Source organism: Geotrypetes seraphini, chromosome 1 (assembly GCF_902459505.1).
Source record: "Geotrypetes seraphini chromosome 1, aGeoSer1.1, whole genome shotgun sequence".
NCBI lineage: Eukaryota > Metazoa > Chordata > Amphibia > Gymnophiona > Dermophiidae > Geotrypetes > Geotrypetes seraphini.
The window spans coordinates 60,520,227-60,546,150 of record NC_047084.1 but is presented as its reverse complement, the minus strand read 5'-3'; the positions used below and the strand labels follow the sequence as shown (position 1 = coordinate 60,546,150).

Genomic DNA, 25,924 nt, shown 5'->3' with positions numbered 1-25,924 from the left:
AAAATGGAAAAAGGACCAAACTGAGGAAAACCGGAAGGACCACAAAAAACACCAAAAGGAATGTCACCGAGTGGTTAGAAAAGCTAAGAGACAATACGAAGAGAGGCTTGCTGGGGAAGCAAGGAACTTCAAAGCGTTCTTCAGATACGTGAAAGGGAAGTAACCAGCGAGGGAGGAGGTGGGCCCGTTAGATGATGGAGACAGAAAGGGAGTGGTTAAAGAGGAAAAAGAGGTAGCCGATAGGCTAAACCGGTTCTTCTCGTCGGTCTTCACAAGTGAGGACACCTCCAATGTACCGGAACCCGAGGAGACCATAAGTGGGGATCAGGATGAAAAACTGGAGACCTTAGAGGTAAGCTATGAAGATGTCCTCCGACAAATAGACAGATTGAAAAGTGACAAATCACCGGGCCCAGACGGAATCCACCCAAGGGTACTAAAAGAACTGAGGACGGAAATAGCGGACACACTCCGACAAATCTGTAATCTATCCTTAAGCACTGAGAAGGTACCGGAGGACTGGAAGCTAGCGAATGTCACACCTATCTTCAAAACGGGATCGAGGGGTGACCCGGGGAACTACAGACCGGTGAGCTTGACTTCGATTCCGGGCAAGATGATGGAAGCATTAATAAAGGATAGCATCTGTGACCACATAGAAAGAAATGGACAGCTGAAACCGAGCCAACATGGCTTCTGCAAGGGAAGATCGTGCCAAACAAACCTATTGCACTTCTTTGATGGACAAAGGGGAATCCATAGATATCATTTATCTTGACTTCCAAAAAGCCTTTGATAAGGTCCCCCATGAGCGGCTACTTAAGAAATTGTTGAACCACGGGGTGGGAGGGGATGTACACAGATGGATCAGGCACTGGTTGGCCGGCAGAAAACAAATGGTTGGAGTGAAGGGTCAATACTCCGACTGGCAGATGGTCACAAGCGGTGTTCCGCAGGGGTCGGTGCTGGGACCACTGCTGTTCGATATATTTATCAACGACTTGGAAACGGGGACGAGGTGTGAAGTTATAAAATTTGCTAATGACACCAAACTCTGCAGCAGAGTTAGGAACACAAAGGAGTGCGAAGACCTGCAAACTGGAAGAGTGGGCAAACAAATGGCAAATGTGCTTTCACATAGAAAATTGTAAGGTCATGCATATAGGGAAAAGGAACCCAAGGTACAGCTACAAAATGGGGGGAACATTGCTGGGGGAGAGTAATCTTGAAAAAGACTTGGGTGTGCTGGTGGATACAACCATGAAATCATCAGCGCAATGTGCAGCGGCCTCGAAGAAAGCTAACAGAATGCTGGGCATCATTAAGAAGGGAATTACAACCAGGACGAAGGAAGTCATCATGCCACTGTATCGTGCAATGGTGCGCCCGCATCTAGAGTACTGCGTCCAATATTGGTCGCCGTACCTCAAGAAATATATGGCGATACTTGAGAGGATCCAGACAAGAGCTACGAAAATGATAAATGGCATGGAGGACTGTTCATACGCTGACAGGCTGGACAAGTTGGGACTCTTCTCCCTGGAAAAGAGGAGGCTTAGGGAGACATGATAGAAACTTTCAAGATCATGAGGGGCATGGAGAAGGTAGACAAGGATAGATTCTTCAAACTGCGGGGAACCACAGGCACAAGAGGGCACTCGGAGAAACTGGAAGGGGACAAGTTTAGAACCAATGCCAGGAGGTTCTTCTTCACACAGAGGGTTGTGGACACATGGAACACGCTCCCAGAGGAAGTGGTCGGGCAGAGTACGCTACGGGGATTCAAAGAGGGATTGGATGGATTCCTGAAGGATAGGGGGATTGAGGGATACAGATAAGGGTAGATAAGAGTATGGAAAGAGTAAAGATAAAAACAAGGGGGCTATAGGGCTAAATCAAGTAAACATGACAGGTCATGGACCTGGTGGGCCGCCGCGGGTGCGGACTGCTGGGCGCGATGAACCTCTGGTCTGACCCAGCGGAGGCAAATTCTTATGTTCTTATCAAAATCTGTTTCAAGGAAATCACGACTATTATGCTGGAGAAGAGGAAGAATATTATTAAACCTCAGATCTCTGAAATACTAAATATAAATGGGGAGAAGAGGAAGGACATACTGTTGTAATTGGAGATGGGCATACCAATCCTGAGATTTCATAATGTAAGTAGTCTGCAAGGTCTCGTAAGATAGCAAAGTAACCTCATCTCCATCTTCCAATACATGGGCAAATTGTGTAAGACTCTGGGTTTTCCAGCGAGAGAAGGGGTCTGGTGAACATCCCGGGAGGAAGTCTGTGGTGCCCAAAAGGGGCAAGTATCTCAAAAAATGGGCATGAAGCTAGTAATGCACTCGATATAATCTCCAAGCCCATCTCAAAGATTTCACCAAGGGATGTTTCAGATTTTTCAGTAGCTGGGCAGCTCTCACATGGATTATGTGGTGGATGTAGATCACCCATCAAATCATTTTCAAATGTTAGATCACAATAATCAGATGTCTGAAACATCTAATCTTACACCATCCTTAGGTGACAGGCAACATTATAAGCCTTGAGGCCTGGTAATCCTATTTCCCTCTCCCGTCTAGATAGCTGTAATTGTGGGTTTTTTGCTGCCCCACAGAAATTTCCTGATAATAGTATTCCAGGCTTTCAGGTCCTGGGGGCAAATGATCACTGGAAGATGTTGCAACATATAATTCCATTTGGGCAACAAAATCATCTGCAACAAGTGAATATGCCCCCAAAGCGAAAGTGGAAGAGGGCGCCAATGCTCACAAAAAAACTTTGAGTAAGATGGTGGGCATAACGGCTCTGGGTGATTCTTGATAAAGCAAATTGTTGCGAAACATGTTGGATCATGTAACCCAGTAGCATGATAAGCTAAGTATATAATTTATTTAAATATTTATCAATAATTTTAAAAGGAATAACCTTAAGGAAATTTCTACAAATAGCATGGTGGATATATAAAAAAAAATTTTTAAAAGTTAAAAAGTTAAACTAAACAATAGCAAAAAAGGAATGTGGGCCAATGAGGAATAAGAACACCAGTTTCCCACTGATATTGAGTATTACTAAGGGTGGAGGAGGTGCACCTGAGGCCCCATTTTGCTATGTTTGAAATATATGAGAGTAAGTTGAATAATTTGTAACCCTACGGATAAGAACGTTGGATACTTTGGAGGTTGGGTAAAGTATTGGAGATTCACATTTACTCTGAGTCATCCATAGCAAGGAAAGAACATTATGTTTATACAATGAAGAGAAAGATATGGTGATAGAAAACCCAAGATAGGGCAGTGCAGAATCAACCCAATGAAGCCCCCTCCCTCCCAGATGGTCTGTAAAGTGCAGAAAGGGCCAATGCCTGTGATTTATCCATATTAATCCAGAGCCCTGAGACTTAGCCAAAATTCTGAAGATGTTCCATTTCCCTGGGCAATATAGTCCGAGGGTTGGTCAGTGCTGTGAGCAGGTCATCCGCAAACAAAGCCACTATAAAGAAAGTCCTTCGCACTAAATGACCTGGAGTCAGGGACAAAGTGCGAAGTTATAAAATTCACGGACGACACAAAACTCTCCAGTATGTTTATTGTAGGTTTTATGCTGATAATGTGCAGCTTTTTCCTCCAGTTTCTGCATGGTATCAAGGATTTGTTGAGAAATTAACTACTTGTATGAATGCAATTGAAAAGTGGATCATAGAAAATCATTTACCCCCCTCCCCCCCTTTTTATGAAGCTGCGTTAGGCTTTTATATCACTGGCCACGGCAGTAAAAGCTCCGACACTCATAGAATTCCTATAAGCATTGGAGCTAATACTGCTGCAGCTGGCGATAAAAAAAGCTTCACACGGCTTCATAAAAGGGGGCCTTAGTATTGCATATAGCAAAGACAGAGGTGTTGATATTGGGAAGAAAGGAACTGGTATGATGACCTGCTGAAGTGCTTCTAGGGACATACAAGATCCCTGTAAAAAAGGAAATATATTTGTTGGGAGTTTCTTTGGACTGCCAACTAACAATGAGGAGTCAAGTAACACAAGTTGTGAAATCAGCATTCTTTCAATTGCATATGTTGAGGAAATTAATATTTTTTGTAGTATCTTAGAATTTAGTACTCTGTAAGATTGATTATTATAATGCTTTGTATTTAGGAATTACAAAATATAGATTACAAGCATTACAAATAATATAAAATGCTGTGGGAGTGAATAAGTAGGTTTTGATGACTACAATTTTGAAATGGCTCTTTTGGCTACCAATAGGATGGAGAGTCCAATATAAAGCAATGCTTGTGGTTCATCGAGTTTTGTATGGTCATGCACCGTCATATTTACAAGCACTGATTATTTATTTATCTAATAGGAAACAGAGATCAGAAACTGCTGTACATAAGTCTAAAGATTGATACTGTACAATGTCAGCATTTCGGTGGCTGCAGCGAGAATGTGGCTACCAGGTACTTTGGCCTGGATTCTCTAAATGGTGACCTTGTTGGCAGCCACCAATCATGTGTCAATCACACAATGGTGCCATTTTGATAATTGTGCCTCAGGAAAAGGTAGGTACCGGAAATGTAGGCTAGGATTTTCAAGACCTACAATTTCAGTGCCTGCTTTTGACATGAATAATGCTTCTGGAGCAGCTAAATGGTGCCTAACACCACTTCAGCATTAACCATGCCTAGTGTGGCATTAGGCACGATTCTGGTGCTGTTTGTTTAGGCACTGGTAGGTGCCTTGAAATTTTATCTAAGTACCATTTGAAACAGTGTATTTTCTATAATATTGCAGCTGTCTATAATCCAATATAGGCATTCCCTGGGTTAAGAACGAGCTTCGTTTTTAAAACAGCTCTTAAGACAGATTTATATATAACTTGGAACATGTGAGAATCTGTGTATTTGTGTATTTGGCCTAGTTTGAAAGAACAGTGGGTAGGAATGTCAGATATGCAGGGGGAGGGAGAGTACAAATCTCTCTGGACTAGCACAGAGTTGTGGAAAACTTTCCTTTTTTTCTCCTAAAGTCTGATCGTAGTATTCTTCCCACCTTCTCCACCTCATTTAGCCCATCTCAGCACCATGTGGCATCTCTCCCTTCATTCCCTCCACCACCATGTCCAATATTCCTCCCTATTGTATCACACATCTCTCTCTTACCCAAGCATCTCTACGTCACTCCTCTCCCACCATCATATCCAATAATTCTCTCCCTCTCTATGCCCAACAATTATCCTTTTTCTTTTTCCCATGTGCACCATCTCTTTCCCTCTTTCAGACACCCATGCCCAACAATTCTCCCTTTCTATTCCCTCCCCCACCTCAGCATATCTTTCCCTCCTTCCCTTCCTCCTTCCTATGTCCCAAGTTCGTGCTCTCTCCCTTCCTTCTGTGTTGCAACTCATCTTCTTCCTCCCATATTCCAACTGGCCCTCTCCCTTCCTCCATTCTGTGTCTCAAGCTCATGCCTCCCTCCTGCGGATGTTTACCTTTGTTCTGGCCACCACCATACTGCTCACAGTTGTTCAAGTAGGCCGCCTCCTCCTCCCAGCCACACTTATTTCTTCTCAAAGCTGCAGGCAGCGGTACAAACTGCCTGCGGCTGACCTGGAAGCCTTCCCTCTGACATAGATATATAAGTTTTGAATTCTCTCTGTGTGGTGTAGTTGTATACAATCATGTGAATAAATTAGAACACTCAATGAAATATTGCATTACATTAGTTTTTTTTTATTCTGCCAATACCTTGCAGCGTATTACAAAAGGAAGAGATTCTGGTCATTTCCAGCCAGAAGATTACAGGGAAGCTATTAGTTGGAACATTTGGAGTCTGGTGATGGAGTGAGGATACTGATTGTATCAGAAGTATGGCTTGACATATTTCTTAAACAACCTGGTTTTTATTTCCCTCCTGATGGTTCTGTAGTTTGGTACTAAAATCAGTAAATTGGAGATGTGGCTTTCTAGTTTCACTGCTTGTGCAGCAAGTATCCATCATGTATTTTTTTACGCTGGATGCCTTTGACTGGGGGGTGGGTAAAGGGTGTTTGAGTTCTCCTTGGTCTGGAAGAGGTGTTCCAAGTTAGGCGAGTGTTCAGGTAGGATGGTCCATTGTCATGTAGGCTTCTGAAGAGCATGCAGTAGAATTTAAAAAGTATTCTTGCTTGTACAGGTAGCCAGTGTGTGTCTTGGTATGCAGCGGTGATGTGGTCAAACTTCTTCAGTGAGTAGATCAGTCTGAGGGATGTGTTTTGTACTGTTTGTAGTTGTTTTATCATGGTGGTGGAGCAGAGTAGGTATGCAATATTGCAGTAGTCTAGTAGGCTTAGTATTAGCGCCTGGACCAGGAGTCTGAATTCTGTTCTATCAAAGAATTTTCAGATTTGTCTTAGGTTTCGCATGACTGCGAAGGCTTTTTGGACTGTTTTGTTGACATGTAGTTGCATAGTACAGCCTCTATCGTCACCCCTAGTATTTTTAGGTGGGGTTGTATGGGCTATGAGATGGAGTTTATTTCAAGGTTCGTTATTGTAGGGGTTCTGTCGTTTTCAAGAAGTAGGAACTTTGTTTTCTCTGGGTTTAGTTTTAATTTGTGATTTTTTTATCCATTGTTTTACTGTTTCTAGTGTTTAGTTTAGTGTGTTTATTGCTGTGGGGGTCGGTTGGTCAAAGGAAAAGAGGATGGTGATGTCATCTGCATAGCTGTATGATATTATGTTTAGTTGGTCTAAGCAGGTGCCTAGTGAGGCAATATATAGATTGAAGAGTGTTGGGGACAGTGGGGATCCTTGGGACACACCGCAGGGGTTGTACCAGGATTCTGATTTTTCTTTTGTTTGTTTTTACTCTGTAAAATTCAGTTCTTTCTTAAGAAATGTTCACTTATCGATGTCAAATTTTTTATTTTAATCTCTGGAAAAGAAACTGATGTAATTGCAGGTAAATAACAAAAATTTTCCTTGATTTACTCATAAAACAAGATAGCCACAAAAATGTGTATTCTAACTAAGGAATAAATTAGGACACCCCCACATATCCTCCCACTTAAAGTGGTTCAAATCACACACAGGTGTATCACATCAGGTGCACATGATTAGAACATCGTTACTCAGCATTTTGAAGGAGGTTTGCCCTACTTAAAGCTCAGAGATTTAGTTTGGTGTGCTCATGACTGCTGCGGTGAGAGTGAACACCATGGTGAGATCAAAAAAAGTTGTCTGAGGCTTTCAGAAAGAAGATTGTAGCAGCTTATAAGTCTGGTAAGGGATTTAAAAGATCTTGAAAGAATTTGATATTAGCTATTCCATGGTCCGGAAAATAGTGTACAAGTGGAGGACTTTCCAAACAACTGCCAACATGCCTAGGTCTGGCCGTCCAAGCAAGTTGACCACCAGAGCAGACTGAAAGATGCTAAGAAAGTTATCTAAAAACCCTAAAATGTCATCAAGGGACCTACAGCAGGCTCTTGCTACAGTTGATGTGAAAGTGCATGCCTCTACAATCAGAAAGAGACTGCACAAATTTAACTTGCATGGTAGGTATGCAAGGAGGAAACATTTGCTCTATAAGAGAAACATCAAGGCCAGACTGAAGTTTGCCAGAGAGAACGTAGACAAACACCAGGACTTCTGGAATAGTGTTATATTGACCGATGAGTCTAAAATTGAATTATGTAGACACCAGAAAAGAGGACATGTTTGGCGTACACCAAATACAACATTCCAGGAAAAGAATCTCATACCAACTGTGAAGCATGGAGGTGGAAGCATGGTTTGGGGATGCTTTGCTGTAGCAGGACTTGGCCAGCTCACCATCATAGAATCCACCATGAATTCTACAGTGTATCAGAGGGTGCTTGAGGAACATGTGAGACCATATGTAAGAAAATTAAAGTGAAAGTGGAACTGGACCCTGCAACACAACAATGACCCAAAACATAGCAGTAAATCTACCAAGGATTGGCTGAAAACCAAGAAATGGAGAGTCCTGGGGTGGCCGAGTCAAAGCCCTGATCTTAATCCCATTGAGATGCTGTGGGGTGATTTGAAACAGGCTGTACATGCAAGAAACCCTTCAAACATCTCACAACTTTCCTCAGACCAATGTCAGAGACTGGTAGATGGCTACAAGAAGTGACTCACTGCAGTTATTTCAGCCAAAGGGGGTAACACTAGCTATTAGGGTGTCCTAATTTATTCCTTAGTTAGAATATACTTTTTTGTGGATATCTGTTTCATGAGTAAATCTAAACTAAACTTTAAGTTTGTATACCGCATCATCTCCATAAAGATAGAGCTCGGCACGGTTTATCGGTAAATTCAATAAATGAGGGAAGGACATAATAAGAAATTAGAGGTTATGAAGAGGATAGCTAGCTTTACATTTTAAATAGATAGCTTTATGTTTTGGAGAAAAGCCAGGTTTTCAGATGCTTTCGAAATAATTGGAATGAGCCTAGGTTCAGCAGCGGGGCAAGGAGGTTATCTCAAATCTCAGTGAATTTGAAATCAAGGTGTAAATCAAGTAAAAGTTTTGTTTACCTATAATTACATCACTTTCTTTTCCAGAGATAAAAAAAAAAAAAAAGGATTTGACATCGATATATGAACATTTCTTTAAGTTCAAAGAATTTTATTGATTTTAACTGAATATTTCAAGGGGTGTCCTAATTTTTTTCACGACTGTATATTCTTATTAGTTTTACACATATAATATAGTTGCTCATGGTTTATTATTCATGCTTTCATTTTCATTAAACTTGTGTTTTGTTTGCTGCCCTTCATGGAGATCTACTGTTTACTACAACAGGAACTCACGGTAGCCATTTTGATGACGGCTCTGCACGGGGCAGGAGCATAGGATGATTGCTCCTGCCTCGCGACACCACTAGACTACCAGGTAAGATCCGGGGATGCAGGAGGGAGGCGGGGATTGGTCAGAGCCGGCCTAAAAACTTATTCGTGATTTTTCGCAATTCGTAGGCCGGCTCTGCACCTAACCCCTGCGAAAACAGAGGGAGAGCTGAAAAGCCTATCCTCATGTGGAGCAATATTTAGGTAACCGGCAAACATTTCAGACGTTTCCTGAATTACATACCTGTCGTATATTAAAAAGTCATCCTTGAATCCATGCAACAATCTCCAAATATCAGGTTTATCTTCATCTTGTTGGTACACAGGAATATACTCTGACACTTGCTCTTTCAAGTGGTTATATTTCAGTTGAGAAGGCTTGCCTTGGTGATTAACAATCATATATGAGATGTTAACCAGCCCATCATTCTCCAATTCTAACCGCAGATCATCCAACCTAACATACAAATTTAATATACAATCATTATAACCCAGTTACAACTGATATTAATTTTATACTTCAGTCTTTTAATTCTAGATTTACATGTAGATAACAGATGCATATCTAAGATAACTGAATTATCCCTCAAGTTTTTCAAACAGCATTAGCATATTTTTCAGTTTCATTCAATAGCATTGATACTGAAGAGGAAAATAACTAGGAAATAAAATGAGAAGCAAGACAAAAATTTCCCATATGAGGCAGAATGATATATTCTTACATCAGAATGATGTCATCTGATGAAGCACATGCAGAAATGCTCACCAGCTTGTATACTACAACTTGTTAGTGTGTGGGAAAATTTAGATTGACTAGATCACACACACATGTGTCTTCCCATTTGCAACTGTTGCATGGGACCTAGAAAGTCTCAGTTTTTCCATGGAGCAAGTTGGACGTGCTTTTTATGGGTCTTCTCAGTTCATGTCTCAAGATTTTTCCTTTATAAGTTCTGTTTCTGCTGTGTGAGGCTGAAATTCCTGGTACAAAAATACTTAGGGTTTTTTGGTACTTTTTAAGTCTTTATTTTTTATTACCCTCTTAGGCCTTGGGCAACTAGCCAGGTATTTTACATAATTGAGATAATTGATTTCACTGTGGCTTTCTTTTCAGACATGTCTTTAAGAAGTGTGCCAAGTATAAAAGGACCATATCCATCATGGATACTTATAATTGGTGCCTGCAATACCTGGGACTTAATCCTGATTCCTCCTCTTATAAACTCTATTCACAGATGTTAAGGAGAGTCAGAGAGCATAAGAAAGCTCCTGAGAAAATTAAAGTGTCATGGGATAAGTGGCAAAGTTCTGTTCTGGATTAGGAATTGGTTATCAAATAGAAAACAAAGGGTTGGGTTAAATAGTCATTTTTCTCAATGGAGGAGAGTAAACAGTAGAGTGCCGCAGTGGTCTGTACTTATATATAAATGATCTGGAAATTGGAACGACGAGTGAGGTGATTAAATTTGCAGATGACACTAAATTGTTCAAAGTTGTTTGTGGATTGTGAAAAATTACAGGCGGACCTTAGGAAATTAGAAGACTGGGCATCCAAATAGCAGATGAAATTTAATGTGGACAAATGCAAAGTGATGCACATTGGGAAGAATAACCTGAATCACAATTACGGCTGCTAGGGTCCACCTTGGGGATTAGCGCTCAAGAAAATGATCTGGGTATCATCGTAGACAATACGATGAAACCTTCTAACCAATGTGTGGCGACGGCCAAAAAAGCAAACAGGATGCTAGGAATTATTTAAAAAGGGATGGTTAACAAGACTAAGAATGTTATAATGCCCCTGTATCGCTCCATGGTGCAACCTCATCTGGAGTACTGCGTTCAATTCTAGTCTCCTTATCTCAAGAAAGATATAGTGGCAGTAGAAAAGGGTCAAAGAAGAGTGACCAAGATGATAAAGGGGATGGAACTTCTCTCATATGAGGAAAGACTAAAATGGTTAGGGCTCTTCAGCTGAGGGGTCTACAAAATCTTGAGTGGAGTAGAACGGGTACAAGTGGATTGATTTTTCACTCTGTCAAAAATTACAAAGACTAGGGGACACTCAATGAAGTTACAGGGAAATACTTTTAACACCAATAGGGGAATTTTTTTTTTCACTCAGAGAATAGTTAAGGTCTGGAATGCAATGACAGAGGTTGTGGTAAGAGCGGATAGCTGGTTTTAAGAAAGGTTTGGACAATTTCCTGGAGAAAAAATCCATAGTCTGTTATTAAGACATGAGGGAAGCCACTACTTGCCCTGGATTGGTAGCATGGAATGTTGCTACTCCTTGGGTTTTGGCCAGGTATTAGGGATATGGATTGCCACCATGAGAATGGGCTACTGGGATTGATGGACCATTGTTCTGACCCAGTAAGTCTATACTTATGTTCTTAGAAGCAGTGTGAAAGGAATTTTGGTGCAGATAAGTCTGGTCTATTAATAGTGGGAGCAATGGTCTCCATTATACTGGGAGCTGCATCAGACATGGGGGATGTATCAACATCAAGAGTGTCTTGACCACCCTCAACATTGAGTGGCAATAGAAACCCTCAGGATTAGATAACCTCCAATCCGGTTTCATCCATATATTCATCTGCACCATAAGATGCTGATGCAGGATATCAGGCAGGGGCCAAGGTGCACAGATATTGATCCCCCTCAAGATACTGTGTTGAGAGTATCAAGGCACTGAGGTCACTGGTATCCTTGAAGTATCCCTGAAATGAGGGCCGCTCACCCTCTCTGACATGCCAGCCTCCAAGGAGCCTTTTACACTGGTAAAATACTTGTGGAAGTTACTCTTATTGCACCCAGATATTTATATAGTTTGCACACTACTGCAGATATTTGCAGAGTTGTATTAAAAATATATTTACCTGGATGCCTGCAGAATACACATATGTCAGCTAGCCTGGAGAAGTGCCACCACTGTCACTGAGCCTGTAGAGTTCAGCATTGGATTCTGTTCCCCAATGGACCAGTCTGGAGGTTCTTTACATCTGAAACTTTCACCCTGGTTCTCTGTTCCTCCTCCTGGGAGGAAAGAGAGAGCCAGGGCAAGACCCAGCCCTCTCCACATGGTTGACACTTAACTGCACAAGAAAAAAAGCAAAAAATTAATAAACCAACTTTCATGATAATTCAAAAAGTAAAATAGGTGGTATTTTTATTGACAATTTGATTCCAAAGTAATAGAACTAGTTATATTGCAAACAATACAATATTCTTATGTAACCATTGGTCCATTCCATGAGCTAGATTTGCCCAAAATCATGTTAATCATTGGAAGTTCAATAACAGAAAATATTTAAGAAACATAACCTAGAAACAAAGAAAAAATTAATGCAGATAAAGGCCTTATAGCTAGTCTGCCTAACCATTCCATCCACTATTTATTTATTTGTTCGTTTAGCCTGTCCTTCCCAAAGAGCTCAGGACAGGTTACAAAATTTACATACATAATGAGATATACATTATAAACACATAAAAGTCCTAATTAATTACAAGATAACTTGAAACTCATCTTGTAATTTGCATTGCTCCATATTCTATCAAACGAGCAGATCAATATGCATATAACAAATAACCATAATTCCAGTATAATAATTAACAAGAATGTACCTATACATGTCACTCTATAACATTCATGGAACCAAAATCAGAACATATACCATATTTTTCGCTCCATAAGACGCACCGGCCCATAAAACACACCTTAGATTTAGAGTAGGAAAAGCGATCAGGGACAAACTACAACATATCCTTGACAAGTTGGAGAACTTAGATCAATGCTTTGCCTCCCTAACCTCCGAGGTGCAAGAAGCACAGCAGCTTATCAGTGGCATGGAAGATGCAGTGTAATGGCTCTTCAGGAGCAAGCAGTGCATGCTTCAACGCTGGTGGATCTGAAAGCGAAGCTGTAGGACCTTGAAAATAGGTCCTACCAAAATAATCTAAGGCAGTGGTTCCCAATCCTTAACCTGGAGGACCACCAGGCCCATCAGGTTTTCAGGCTAGCCCTAATGAATATGCAAGAGAGATATTTGCATGTAATGGAAATGACGGGCATGCAAAACTGCTCCATGCATATTCCTGAAGAGGCCTGGTTTGGCGCACACGGCGCAGAAGCATTAGCAGGGCGTGACAGAGACCTTCCTAGTCCTGATCAGAGGGTTTTATATACATGCAAACACATTTAAAACTTTGAAAAAGCCAGGATGATAAACAAAAGACCAGGAAACCGATATATAGCAAAGGAAAAGGGGAATTCACTATTTGTGTGAGGTGTTAGATGGAGCAGACCATAGAGGAAATCAGGTAATGCGTAACATACTTCTAGAGGTATTAAGAACTCCATCTTGAGTTAGTGACTCTATTTTGTGTCGGTGACTTTCTGCCCTGTCTGTTCTTTGTTCTCTCTGAGTCTTCCCACCTTGAGCCTCGTGGCTCTAATTAATACCAGACCTCTCAGTCTGGCTTGTGGAAGATATAGGATTTCATATTTTTGAATACAGATAGTTATATGTATCTTATGAATGCAATATGTGTGTTGGTATATGTGTGTGGGATCCCATGAGTGATTATGTGTGTGATATGTGGTATGAATGATGTGTTAATGTATATTAAACATGAGAATGGATTTTGAAAAACATATTTTATATATTTTAAACCTGAAGAAACTTTAAGGGAGCCTAAGAGGCAACATTTGGAAATAGTTAGAGCCAGAAACACTGTATCAGTTTTTGAGAGACTCAGAGCAGGAAGGGTCACCGCTCCTCTCCAAGCTTCACTGGCTTCCGATAATTTCAAGAATCCATTTCAAATGCATCTGCCTAACTTTCAAGATCCTCCACGGCATCCTTCCTCCATTAATTCCACTTGTCTGGAACTCCTCGAATCCTAATACCACCAGACCCACCCAAAAATCGAAATTATCCTTCCCCTCATTAAAAGGCATCTCCCTCCCAGGTAAACTGGGGACTTCCCTCCCCTTCAGATTCACCGAGCTCTGGAACAACCTTATCTCCCCTCTTCGGAACCTGAGTGCTCTCCAACCCTTCCGTAAACATCTGAAAACCTGGCTTTTCTCAAGAATCTAACACCCCCTACTCATCTGCCATCCTAGCCCTCTAACATTCTTCTTTCCTCTGATCTTCATCTAGCCCTTCCTTGTAGTTCCTTCTCATTACAATTCCTGTAAACCGTGCCGAGCTCCACAACCATGGAGATGGTGCGGTATACAAACCTAAGGTTTAGTTTAGTTTAGGGAGGGTGAATAGGCCTCCTCCTTCTTTTGTGCTGACAGGAACACGAATTTATCAGCAGATGCTGAAGAGAAATGCAGGCTGACTTTAACAAACAAGCTGTTTTGGATTTAAAGTGTTCTTTGAGCATGTTATAATATTTTATGCATATTTAGAAAGTAATGTAAACAAAAATATGATTTGTGAAACTTTTTCGGTGTCAAAAAAGAATTTCTTTGTTTAAACCTAAGGACAGCCTCTATTAGCCAATTGGCTGACAAGTGTGATGTCAGACTGGACGGAAAATATATATTGGTGAGCAACGAATTATCAGGTAGGGATTCTGTGTCAGAAATGCCAGCGTTTGGCGCCTGTAAAGACTCCCACCGATGACGCAATAATCTTGATAAAGGTTATGGAAATAAATCAAATTAATACATTTTTTAAATACCTTTTGCGTCATGTGCCATCATTCATGTACACTCTACCCACCTATGAGCAAACCTGGCTGCTCAATTCCTTAGGGCTATCCCGAAAACCCAATTGGCCTGGTGGTCCTCCAGGACAGGGTTGGGAACCACTGATCTAAGGTTTATCGGTCTAGTGGAATCAGTGGAAGAAAAATCTCTTAGAGACTTCCTGGAATGCTGGCTAAAAGAGTCTTTGCAGCTACCAGATTCAGCGGGCCCGCTCCGCATTGAGCGGGCACACAGACTGGGCCAGAAACAGGAGCCTTCTGGGAAGCTGAGTGGTCATTTTCCGGCTTCTCAACTATAGACACAAAATGGACATATTACACAGCATTGAGATTAGGATGAAAGCTGCAATATGAAAAACAAACTTTCTGCTTCCAAGATTACTTGGTGGAGGTATCTCAAGCTCCGCGCTGTTTTTTTTTGTGCTTTGTTCCCGATTGAGGCGGGCCAGATATAGCTGATTAGGGTTTTGAGACCTAACTCTCCTAGGTAAATAATATATTTTTGAGAGAGGTGGGTAAGAGGTAGTGCTGCCCAATTCATGATTCGAATCGATTCAATTTTTTTTAAAAATCGGACTCCTGATTCGATGACTGACCCTTCCCCCATGCCTTCCTAAAGCAGGAGCAGTAGCGCTGCCTCTTGCTGGCCATACGCTGCCGCTCCTTCTTGAGGGGGGAGGTTCAGTCGGAAAGGCCTGCATGTTCCCCCAGCTTCCCCGCTCTTACCTTTAGCTAATATGGCAGCCTGCAGGATCGCTGGTGCTTTAGCGATCCCTGCAGCTGCCATCATCCTCAGCGGCACGTTCTCTCTGCTATGGTCCCGCCCCTCCTCGGACGTCAGGGTCAGGATCGTGGCAGAGAGAACATGCCACTGAGGACGATGGCAGCTGCAGGGATCGCTCTAGCACCAGTGATCCTGCAGGCTGCTGTATTAGCTTAAGCCTTAAGGTAAAAGCGGGGAAGCTGGGGGAACTTGCAGGCTTGCTGGGGAAGAAGGCCTTCGCGGCAGGGAGGCAGGCCTGTGCAGAGGGAGGAGGAGGAAGGAGGAAGAGAGGAGAGGGGAGATGCCAGACCTGGGGTGAAGGGAAGGGAAGAGAGAGGCCAAACCAAAAAGAGGGGGAGGAAAGCAGAGGAGAGGTGCTTTACTAATAGAGAGAACATAAGCATTGCCTCTGCTGGATCAGACCAGAAGTCCATCATGCCCAGCAGTCCGCTCACGCGGCGGCCCATCAGGTCCAGGACCTGTGTAGTATTCCTCTATCTATACCCTTCTATCCCTTTTTCCTTCAGGAAATTATCTAATCCTTTCTTGAACCTCAATATCGTGCTCTGTCCTACCACACCCTCTGGAAGCGCATTCCAGGTGTCCACCACCCTTTGGGTGAAGAAGAAGTTCCTTGCATTGGTTTTGAATCTGTCCCCTTTTAATTTTTCTGAATGTCCTCTCGTTCTTGTAGTTTCTATGCCCTTCATGATCTTGTAAGTCTCTATCAAGTCCCCTCTAAGTCTCCACTTTTCCAGGGAAAAGAGCCCCAGTTTCTCTAGTCTTTCAGCATATGAAAGGTTTTCCATACCTTTTATCAATCGCGTCGCTCTTTTCTGAACCCTATCGAGTAACGCCATATCCTTCTTAAGGTACAGCAACTAATATTGGACGCAGTACTCCAGATGCGAGAGCACCATCGCCCGATACAACGGCAGGATAACCTCTTTCGTTAACGGCACCATCGCCCGATACAATGGCAGGATAACCTTTCTTGATAATACCTCTCATTCTATTCACCTTCTTTGAGGCCGCTGCGCACTGTGCTGACGGCTTCATTGTCTTTTCCACTATTACCCCAAGTCCTTTTCTAGGGTACTTTCACCCATTACCAGCCTTCCCATCGTGTAGCTGTACTTCGGGTTTCTGTTTCCCACATGCAAGACTTTACATTTCTTTACATTAAACTTCATCTGCCATCTCGTCGCCCACTCTTCTAGTTTGTTCAGGTCCCTTTGTAAATCTTTACAGTCCTCTTTTGTCCCAACTCCACTAAATAGTTTGGTGTCGTCTGCGAATTTTATTACTTCGCACTTCGTCCCTGTTTCTAGATCGTTTATAAATATATTGAACAGCAGCGGTCCAAGCACCGACCCCTGCGGAACACCACTCGTGACCCTCCTCCAGTCAGAGTAGTGGCCCTTAACTCCTACCCTTTGCTTCCTACCCGCCAACCAATTTTTGATCCATCTATGTATGTCTCCTTCCACCCCATGGTTCTTCAGTTTCCGTAGTAGGCGTTCATGGGGTACCTTGTCAAAGGCTTTTTGGAAATCTAAGTACACGATGTCTATGGGGTCCCCTTTGTCCATTTGTTTGTTAATTCCTTTGAAGAAGTGCAATAAGTTTGTTAGGCACGATCTTTCCTTGCAGAAGCCATGCTGGTTTGTTTTCATCAGTTTATTTCTTTCTAGATGCTCATTGATGCTGTCTTTTATCAGCGCTTCTGCCATCTTCCCCGGAACCGAAGTCAGACTTACCGGTCTGTAGTTCTCCGGGTCACCTCTTGATCCTTTTTTAAAGATGGCGTAACATTAGCTATCTTCCAATCCTCCGGGATCACGTCTGTATTCAGAGAGAGAGAAATACAAGACCACAAGGGGAAGGGTACAAGAGGGACAGATACTGCTCCAAAGTAGGTGGGCAGGGTGCAGGATGGCAGGAGAGATAGTAGGAGAAAGCCTGTACCTGGGGAAGGGGATACAGGAGGTAAGGAAGAAAGAAAGAAGAAGCTGGATATGGGAGAGAGACATGAAACAGAGATAAGATGCTGGGCATGGAGGGAGCATTGGAACAGGGACACAAGGGGGGACAATACTGGAGAGGAGAATAGGGGCAGGGACACAGAAGAGAGATGCTGGATGAACGGGTAGTTGAGAAAAAGAGAGATGGTGGATCTGTGGATGGTGGGGTCCATCACTGCAGCTGCAGGGGGGTGGAGATGAAAAAAAGGAAAGATGCCAGACCTCTGGGGGAGGAAAGGGAAAGAGAAGGGTAGGACAGAGATGGAAGATGGATGGTTAGCACAGAGAAAGAAAAAAGAAGGAGAGCCTGATCAGAGGACAACCAAAGCCTGGGACCAACATGATTTGAAAAATGACCAGACAACAAAAGGTAGGAAAAATAATTTTATTTTCGGTTTTGTGATTACAATATGTCAGATTTGAAAAGTGTATCCTGCCAGAGCTGGTGTTAGACTGCAAATGTGAGCTAGGATTTAACAGAGTGAGGAAATGTATTTTTTGTTTGTTTACAGGACCAGTGTGGGTAGGAGAAGGCAAAGGGGGTTGAAGAGGCTATAAAATAAACCCACCAGGATGTTTGAAGAAAAATTAAAAAAAACCCACCCAATTAGGTAGGAAAATCGAATTGAATCAAAAAATCAATTCAATAGGCTGAATCAAATCGAAAATTTTTTTTTCCTGAATCAGGCAGCACTAGTAAGAGGACTCCGGTACTTTCAGAACTTTGTTTAGATAATGCTTAAACACAACTATTGCTGGCATAGAAAACACTTTTGGAAAGTTAATAATCTGCAAGTTGCATCTCCTAATGGAGTTTGCCACCATTTCTTGCTTGAAGTGAAGGATTGTACTATCTTTAACCCAAGTTAGTGCTTGTATTTCTAGAGATTTTATTCTGCCGTCAAAATCATCTGACTTGTTTTCCAAGATTAGGACTTTATTTAACTCCAAACTTTCTGAAAGTACAGTAGTGCAATGTTGGGAAAGTTGCTGTATCTGGCTTCCCAGAGAGATTTGAAGACTAGATATAGCTTCCCAAATAGACTCCATATTAAAGACCTCAGGCTTCCGTTAAGGGCAAAAACTCAGTTCTGGGACTCTCTGGTGAAGCAATAGTACTTGCGTTTGCAGAAGAAATCTTCAAAAATGGTTGCTCCATTCTTCCTTCCGGCTGCACTGCTGACAAAGCACTCTCTTCCTGTCTCCTCGCAGAGCTGGATCCCCCGCCCTGCCGGGCTGTCAAGAGAGAGTCCCGAGCCAAGTCAGGTGTCGGCTGCAGCTCCCCCACTCTTACTGCTCCCGATGCTGTGGGACAAGCCGGTGGATTCTGCTCCTCTGGGGACAAGCTGGCACCATCAAGGGAGAGCTCCCGTGCCTCAGCTTGCGTGTTCCCTCCTGCCAAGGCTTCCTTTGGTTGCTGCACAACGGAGTCCATCAAACCAGTCTGAGATAAGGTTCCTCCGGAAAAACCCGGACTTTAGGCTTTCTTTTCACCATAGGTGAAGACAGGAAATTTGATCAAAAAGACCGCGTTGGCGTCTCAGTGCAGTCATTGAGCTCCACCCCTTACAAGTATCTTTACAGCATAATGCACCCACCATTAGGTTTTCTTGTAGGGATGCTGTTGGCAGGGTGAGGTAGTGTGTGTTTATGCTATCATTATCATTGAGACCAATATGTTTCAGTTTTGTCTCAGTCCGCAGATTTTTTTTTCTACAAGTGGGCAACAGTCCCTAAGTACTTGTTTGCAAAAGCTACAAGACATAGGCAGCGGAACGCTTTTTTTGGTTGGAGAGGCACAAAAGCTCCACCCAGCAGGATCCTGCAGCACGTGTCTCTCCAGCTCCTAACTTTCTCATCCACCTCTTCCCAGTCGCTGTAATTTTAAGTCTTCATGCAGCGACAACGAGCAGGCCCTGTCCTGGAAGTCTTCGTTCTGCAATCTGCAGCAATGCTCATTGATGCTCTGCAGCAGCTGCCCAAAGACCTAAAATTGCAGAAACCAGGAAAAGGTGGATGGAGGAGTAGAGCCTTACATAAACCAGTAGAGCCGCCCAAAACAGACTCCTCTGACCAACTGCCAATTTTTTGGAAGGTCATGGCCAGTGTTCCCTCTAAGCGGGCGGGTGTTGTGAGCAAACTTTTTTCACTGTGAGCTAAAAATATCGGGCGCCAGCAAGTTATGAGCCAAATAAATATGTTGCTTTCTACCACAGAACTTCCTTACGTTTGTATGGAATCTATCCCCTTTCAACTTTAGAGAGTGCCCTCTCGTTCTCCCTGCCTTAGCTACTAAGTCTATTCCCTTCAGTACCTTGAATGTTTCTATCATGTCCCCTCTCAATCTCCTCTGCTCAAGGGAGAAGAGGCCCAGTTTCTCTAATCTTTCGCTGTACGGCAACTCCTCCAGCCCCTTAACCATTTTAGTTGCTCTTCTCTGGATCCTTTCGAGTAGTACCGTGTCCTTCTTAAAGTACCAGTGCTGGACGCAGTACTCCAGGTGAGGGCGTACCATGGCCCGGTACAGCAGCATGATAACCTTCTCTGTCTCTTCAGTCCAGCATCTGCCCCTTCCATTCACTGTCTGTCTTTCCCTGCCATCTCTCCTCCTGCCCCCCCCCACCCCCCAATTTGGTCTAGCATCCATCATCTTCCTTCTGTTCCCCTCATGGTCTGGCCTCTCTATCCTTCCCTCCCCCCTGTGGTTTTTAGCATATCTCTCTTCTCATTTCCTCCACTCAGATCTGATCATTCTCTGCTCTCTCTTCCCTTTTCTTCTCTGGTCTTCCTTCTCTATTTTCTGCCACCATCTAAATTAAATTCTTTCTTACTATTTAGTCCCGTTTCCCTCTTTTCACTGTGTCTACACACAGCTTGTCACCCCTTTCCCTCACCCCTCCATTATCTTACTATTTTCTTCCCCCTTTATTTATCTCCTCCTTCCATCCAGTATGTGTTCTTTCCCCACTTCCATTCAGCATCTGCTCTCCCTTCTCAACTGACATCCATCTGCCTTCTGCTCTCTCTCCCTTCTTCTCACTTCCATCATCTGTCCCATTCTCTCTCTCTCTCATCTCCTCCATTCCATCATCTGCCCCTTCTCTCTCTCTCTCTCTCTCCCCCCCCCAACTTCCATCATCTGCCCCCCTTCCCCTCACCTTTGTGGGTCACTTTCTTTCCCCTGAGGGTGGCTCATGTCACAGGGGAAGCTTTGGCCGAGCAGAACCGCTTGATTGACAGTGGAACTTACTTGATTGATGTCGATGCTGGGGCCCGTTGCCGTTTGAAGGAAAAAAAAAAAAGGTGGAAAAAAGGAACCTGTAAAGGCGAGAGGAAGGGAAACCTCCAGGACAGCTGCTTTTTGCCCTCCTTCAGCGGCCCAAGAGTTCAGACCAGCAGCGGCAGCTGTGTATGCTTTTAACTTCGGCACAGAGCTGCCCCTAATCAATAGTTTAGCGAGGTTTCATGAGGCAGCCTCGGGGCCTTTGATAGCCGGCCCGCTTCGATGATGCGATGTGGGCCGGCCTAGCAAAGGCCCCGAGGCTGCCTTATGAAACCGCGCTAAACTATTGATTAGGGGCAGCTCTGTGCCGAAGTTAAAAGCATACACAGCTGCCGCTGCTGGTCTGGAGGTGCGGAGACAAGGCAGGAGGCAAACGCGGTGGAAGGCAGGAGTCCCGGCGAAGGCAGGAGTCCCGGCACAGCGACTGCAACAGGAAGTTGCAAGTCAGCTGACGCCGGCCTTTCGTTGCGGCGGGGACCGAATCCTTCGCGGACCGGCAAGATTTTGTTTGCGGACCGGCGGTTGAAGAACTGTGCTCTACACTGTGTGCGCTGTGACGAGAAACTTGTGCGCTGCGAGGTAATATTTTGTGCGCAAGCGCACCCCAGCGCAGCTTAGCGGGAACGCTGGATGGCCCCAGTGGCCTCCCCCATTCTGATGTCCATGCTATGAGCCTTCATTATAGAGCAACCAATTGCTATTCTGTAGAGTATTCTTTCCTGGTATTTGCTTCCTTGTTTGCCAAAGAGCTCAAAAGATTAGAACTATTTGCAACTTTTATTCTATGCCTTTAAGCTCAAAATCTTCATTTTCCATGTTCATAGCCTTTCATTTATATGCTGTTTTAACCCCAAAGATGTATCACTTCATTTCTTAATATAAGGAATTCTTAATCATACAATCTTCCTTTACTGCCAGACAAGCAAATATGTTCTTCAGAGCACAACTGGATTACTGGCCATCATCAATCAACATACAATAGATATCATATGCCAAAATTCTAAATCATATCAGCTGAGGGTACCTTACTGCTCTTGGGAAACCCCCAACTAAGGAACATGTGCTGTCACAACAACAACAAAAAAGGTTATGAGCATATGGCATATGAGCTAAGAACATTGCAAATAAGAGAAAATAAAGAACAGAAGCAGGTCTGAAATACATCTGAAGTGAGAAATAATGGCAGCAGGTAATTCTTGCTGGATGCCCTCTTGTCTTCTCAGCCTATGCAGTTAACTTGTTTGAGTCATACAAACCATGGTGGCAGAAGCAATGTTCAATGCTTCCAGTCAGTAGGCAAAAGTTAAGAAAGAGGCAATGATGTACCAAGGGTGAAGCAGTGTGTGTGTGTGTGGGGGGGGGGGGGGGGGTCTGCCCTTGCAGTAGGTAATAAGAAGATGCATTTAGTGTTCCCTCTTAGCCACATAGCAGTGGTACTAGGACCTGGACTCTTTCCCTGCTTTTATCCTGCTGCCACTACTACTTCTCCAAACTAGCAGCAGCAAAACAAGTTAACCCCATCATGGAGCCACATTCCAAATATGCACAGCTGCCAGTCCCACTCCCTCTAATGTCACCTTCTTGTTCTGGGGAAGAGCTGGCAGACATGGGTTTAGCTCGTTTTACTGCTGCTGCTGGTCTAGAGAACTGGTAGGTGAGTTGGGGGATGCTGAATGGAAGGGAGGAGAAAGGGAGGTTAGATGCTGAATGGGAGAAGAGAGAGGGCAGATGATGAAAGGCACAGAAAGATAATTTATATGCTGAAGGGGGCAAAAGTAATAGGGTAGATGGTGCATGGAGAGGGATGAGAGAGCAGAAGCTAGCTAGAAGAGAGTTTAGAATATAGTATGGTAACTATATATATATATATATATATATATTTTTTTTTTTTTTTTTTTTTTTTTAAGTTCATATATAGAGAGAATAGAATTAAGGTGACATTTTTATTAGACTAATTTTAATACATTTTTGACTAAAACCTCCTTCCTCTGATCAGGACAGGATACTATAACAGCAGTATATTGTCCTGACCTGAGGAAGGATGTTTTGGCCTCTGAAACCTAATTGAAAAATATATTTTCCATTTTTATTTTATGTGTATTTGTTGATTGAAATATGTGGAAATTTAAATCTGTCTTTATATTTTGCATAGTATAGGGGGACATATATCACTGGTTTTCTTTCTCTGGTATTGAACTGTATGCAGAGTTTGCCTTTTTGGAGAGTTCAGTTTAATTTTTGTCTATTTCTATTTTTAGTTTTTGTGAGGGTGAAAGTCTGATGTGTTCTGCATGTGTGAAAGAAACATGATTTTCTGTTTGCATTAACTGTGCAGAATTGGTCTTTACTATTCTGGCTTGTTTAGTTTTCTAATAGGTGGGTTGATATTCTACTGCCCATTGCAGTGTTTATGTTGCTGCTTTTTCCTACATAGGCCCTTGTGTAACTGGAAGTTACTGCTATTATGGTATGGTACAATAGCTCTGCAAGTCTTGAGCAATATTTTTGTGTGTTTGCATACTTCACTGTGGGGGGTGATTGGTCTTCCGGCAGGAGGGCTTGGGCTCCCTCCTGCCGGGGTAGGTGCCGGCAGGAGGGCATGGGATCCCTACTGCCGTGATTGGAGGGGGGCGGAGACAGGTTGCCTGGGCTGCTGAGCTGATCGCGGCAGCTGTGATCAGCTCAGCGGCCCGATTAGGAACTTATACCCGTTTTGACTTGGTCTAAGTCAAAACATATAAGTTCCCTCTGGTAACCTGTAAAACCTTTTTGATTATGGCTGTCAGATGACTAAGTCTAGGTCAGCCCACCTCCCCCCCTTTCCACTCCTCCAAAAATGCCCTTTTTCGCTCTAGGCGTTCAGAGGCAGGGTAAAGGCCTAAGCTGACTTTTTGATCGTCCAAGTACCTACTTAGGCCACTTTTTGAACATTTTGTTTTTTTGATTATAAGCCCCCATGACTCTTTAGATACATAAGGATATACAGAAATGAAACAGGGCACCAAAAGCAGGTAGATTTCAAGTAAAGGTTTAATTGTTATAGGATAAAAATATTTCAAATTACGTTTAACATGTAAGTTATGGATTCCAAATTTCATAGTCACTATTAAGAGTATCACATTGTACTGAAGTTCCCCTTAATCTTCACACAATATTGTTAATCACATTTTCTCTATTATTTGAGTCCCTCCCCTCCAACCTCGAATAGCTTATAATATTTTTATCACTTTGGCAAAAGATAGAAACACGGAACACAGAAACATGATGGCAGATAAATAAGGTGACCATATGTCCCGTTTTGAACAGGACCATCCTGTTTTTAGATCCCCTGTCCCATTGTCCCCACACACAGCTTTGGGATGCCAAAATGTCCCGTTTTCAGGGACAGCGTCCCGAAGCTGTGTGCAGGGACAACGGGACAGGCGATCGCTTCCCTTCCCTCCCTGTCGTCCCAAAGCCAGCCTCTCTTCCTCCAGCGCCGATTCAACCCCCCACCCAGTCTGCCACCACTGCCTGCTGCCCAGAGAAGTTCCAGGCGCCGGCCCACAAGCCTTCTTCCTGATGTCAATTCTGCTGCCTGGCTGGCCCGGAACTTCCTCTCCGACGTCAGAATTGATGTTGTGAAGGCTTGTGGGCTGGTGCCTGGACCTTCCTTTTCTGGGCGGCAGGCAGCGGCAGTGGACCAGGGGGGTTGAATCAGCACTGGCGGGAGGGAAGGAGGGAGGGCTGGCTTTGGTGCGGCAGGGAGGGAGGCAGGCAGGCAGGCGTGCTTTGGGGGAGGGGGTGGGACAAAGGCTGGAAGGCAGGGAGGGGGACATAGGAAGGAGGGAGGAAGGATAGAAAGAGGCAGAGAAAGGGGGGTTTGTAAGCAGAAGTAAGACTAGAGAAAGGCCTGGACCAAAGGGGAAAGACAGAAGGCAGATGCAGGACTATGGGAGGTGCAGACAGGGGGAGACCCTGAGGAAGAGCAGAGAGAGGCAATATCATAACAGAGGAGGGAGAAAGAGGGAGACCTGGAACAAAGGTACAAAGGAGAACTGACATTGGATTTGGGGGCACTAAGGACATAAGAAGGGGCACTGACATAGGAAGGAGGCGCTGGGGACACTAAGGACATGGGAATGAGGCACTGGGGGCACTAAGGACACAGGAAGGAGCACTAAGGACATAGGAAGGAGGCACTGGGGGCACTAAGGACATAGGAAGGAGGCACTGGGGGCATTAAGGATATAGGAAGGAAGGAGAGAGGGAATAGAAAGGGACAATTGATGGGCCTGAGTGTAGAAAGAATGAAAGGATGCACAGTCAGAAGGAAACACAACCAGAGACTCATGAAATCACCAGACAGCAAAGGTAGGAAAAATGATTTTATTTTCAATTTAGGGCTCCTTTTACGAAGGCGCGTTAGGGCATGCGCTAGCCGCTACCGCCTCCTCTTGAGCAGGTGGTAGTTTTTCTGCTAGCGCACGCTAATCTGGTGCATGCGCTAAAAACTCTAGCGCACCTTTGTAAAAGGAGTTCTTAGTGATCAAAATGTGTCAGTTTTGAGAATTTATATCTGCTGTCTATATTTTGCACTATATTTGTCTATTTTACTATAGTTACTGAGGTGACATTGCATATTTTAAAGTCATCTGCCTTGACATCTTTGAAAACCCCCCAAATATAAATAATAATTAACATTTTCCCTGCTTTTAGTGTGCTTTGTGGGGGGGGTTTAATTTTATGGTTACCATTATGAATTAATAAAATATTATGTGAAAATGAAAAATGAATGGAAGAAATTGGGGGCAGGATTGGGGGCGGGACTGAATTAATAGATGTCCTGATTTGATGAAAAAAAATAAATGGTCACGTTACAGATAAAGGCCAAATGGCTCATCTAGTCTGCCCATCCGAAGTAACCATTATCTCTTTCTCTCTCCGAGAGATCCCACGTGCCTATCCCAGGCCCTCTTGAATTCAGACACAGTCTGTCTCACCACCTCTTCTGGGAGATTTTAACAGAAAGGTTGGTAGATGCATGAAACAAAGTATTTCCTTAGATTACTCCGTAGCCTATCACCTCTTAACTTCTTCCTATGCCCTTTCATTGCAGAGTTCAGAGAAGTCAGGGATCAGTTGAACTTGTCCCAACCCATTTGTTCTGATGTTATCCAAGAGAAATCATAATAAACAATTCCAGAATGCAGTGGGAGAGAAGCAAAAATAAAAAAAGCATTGGTTTGTTGATGGTTTTCAGTTCACTGGTTTCACACAAACACAAAAA

General features: G+C 43.4%; 2 protein-coding genes across 3 annotated transcripts in view; one reads left to right on the top strand and one right to left on the bottom strand.

Moving 5' to 3' along the window:
- Nucleotides 1-25,924, bottom strand: part of SELENOP (selenoprotein P) — a 60,714-nt gene that overhangs the window by 33,854 nt on the left and 936 nt on the right. Inside the window, exons 1-3 of one of the 2 annotated variants that reach the window (XM_033932024.1) lie at nt 18,492-18,510; nt 11,741-11,956; nt 9,103-9,315 (exon numbers count right to left, since the gene is read on the bottom strand). In XM_033932024.1, the coding sequence (XP_033787915.1) occupies nt 9,103-9,315; nt 11,741-11,943 (416 nt within the window). In that variant the 5' untranslated portion in view covers nt 11,944-11,956; nt 18,492-18,510. Of the gene's footprint in view, nt 1-9,102; nt 9,316-11,740; nt 11,957-18,491; nt 18,511-25,924 lie in introns of those variants that run through there. The other variant, XM_033932015.1, reaches the window with a different exon arrangement.
- Nucleotides 21,302-25,924, top strand: part of ZNF131 (zinc finger protein 131) — a 195,275-nt gene continuing 190,652 nt past the window's right edge. Inside the window, exon 1 of the mRNA XM_033931963.1 lies at nt 21,302-21,844. The gene's annotated coding sequence lies outside the window, so the exon portion shown is untranslated. The remainder of the gene's footprint in view (nt 21,845-25,924) is intronic.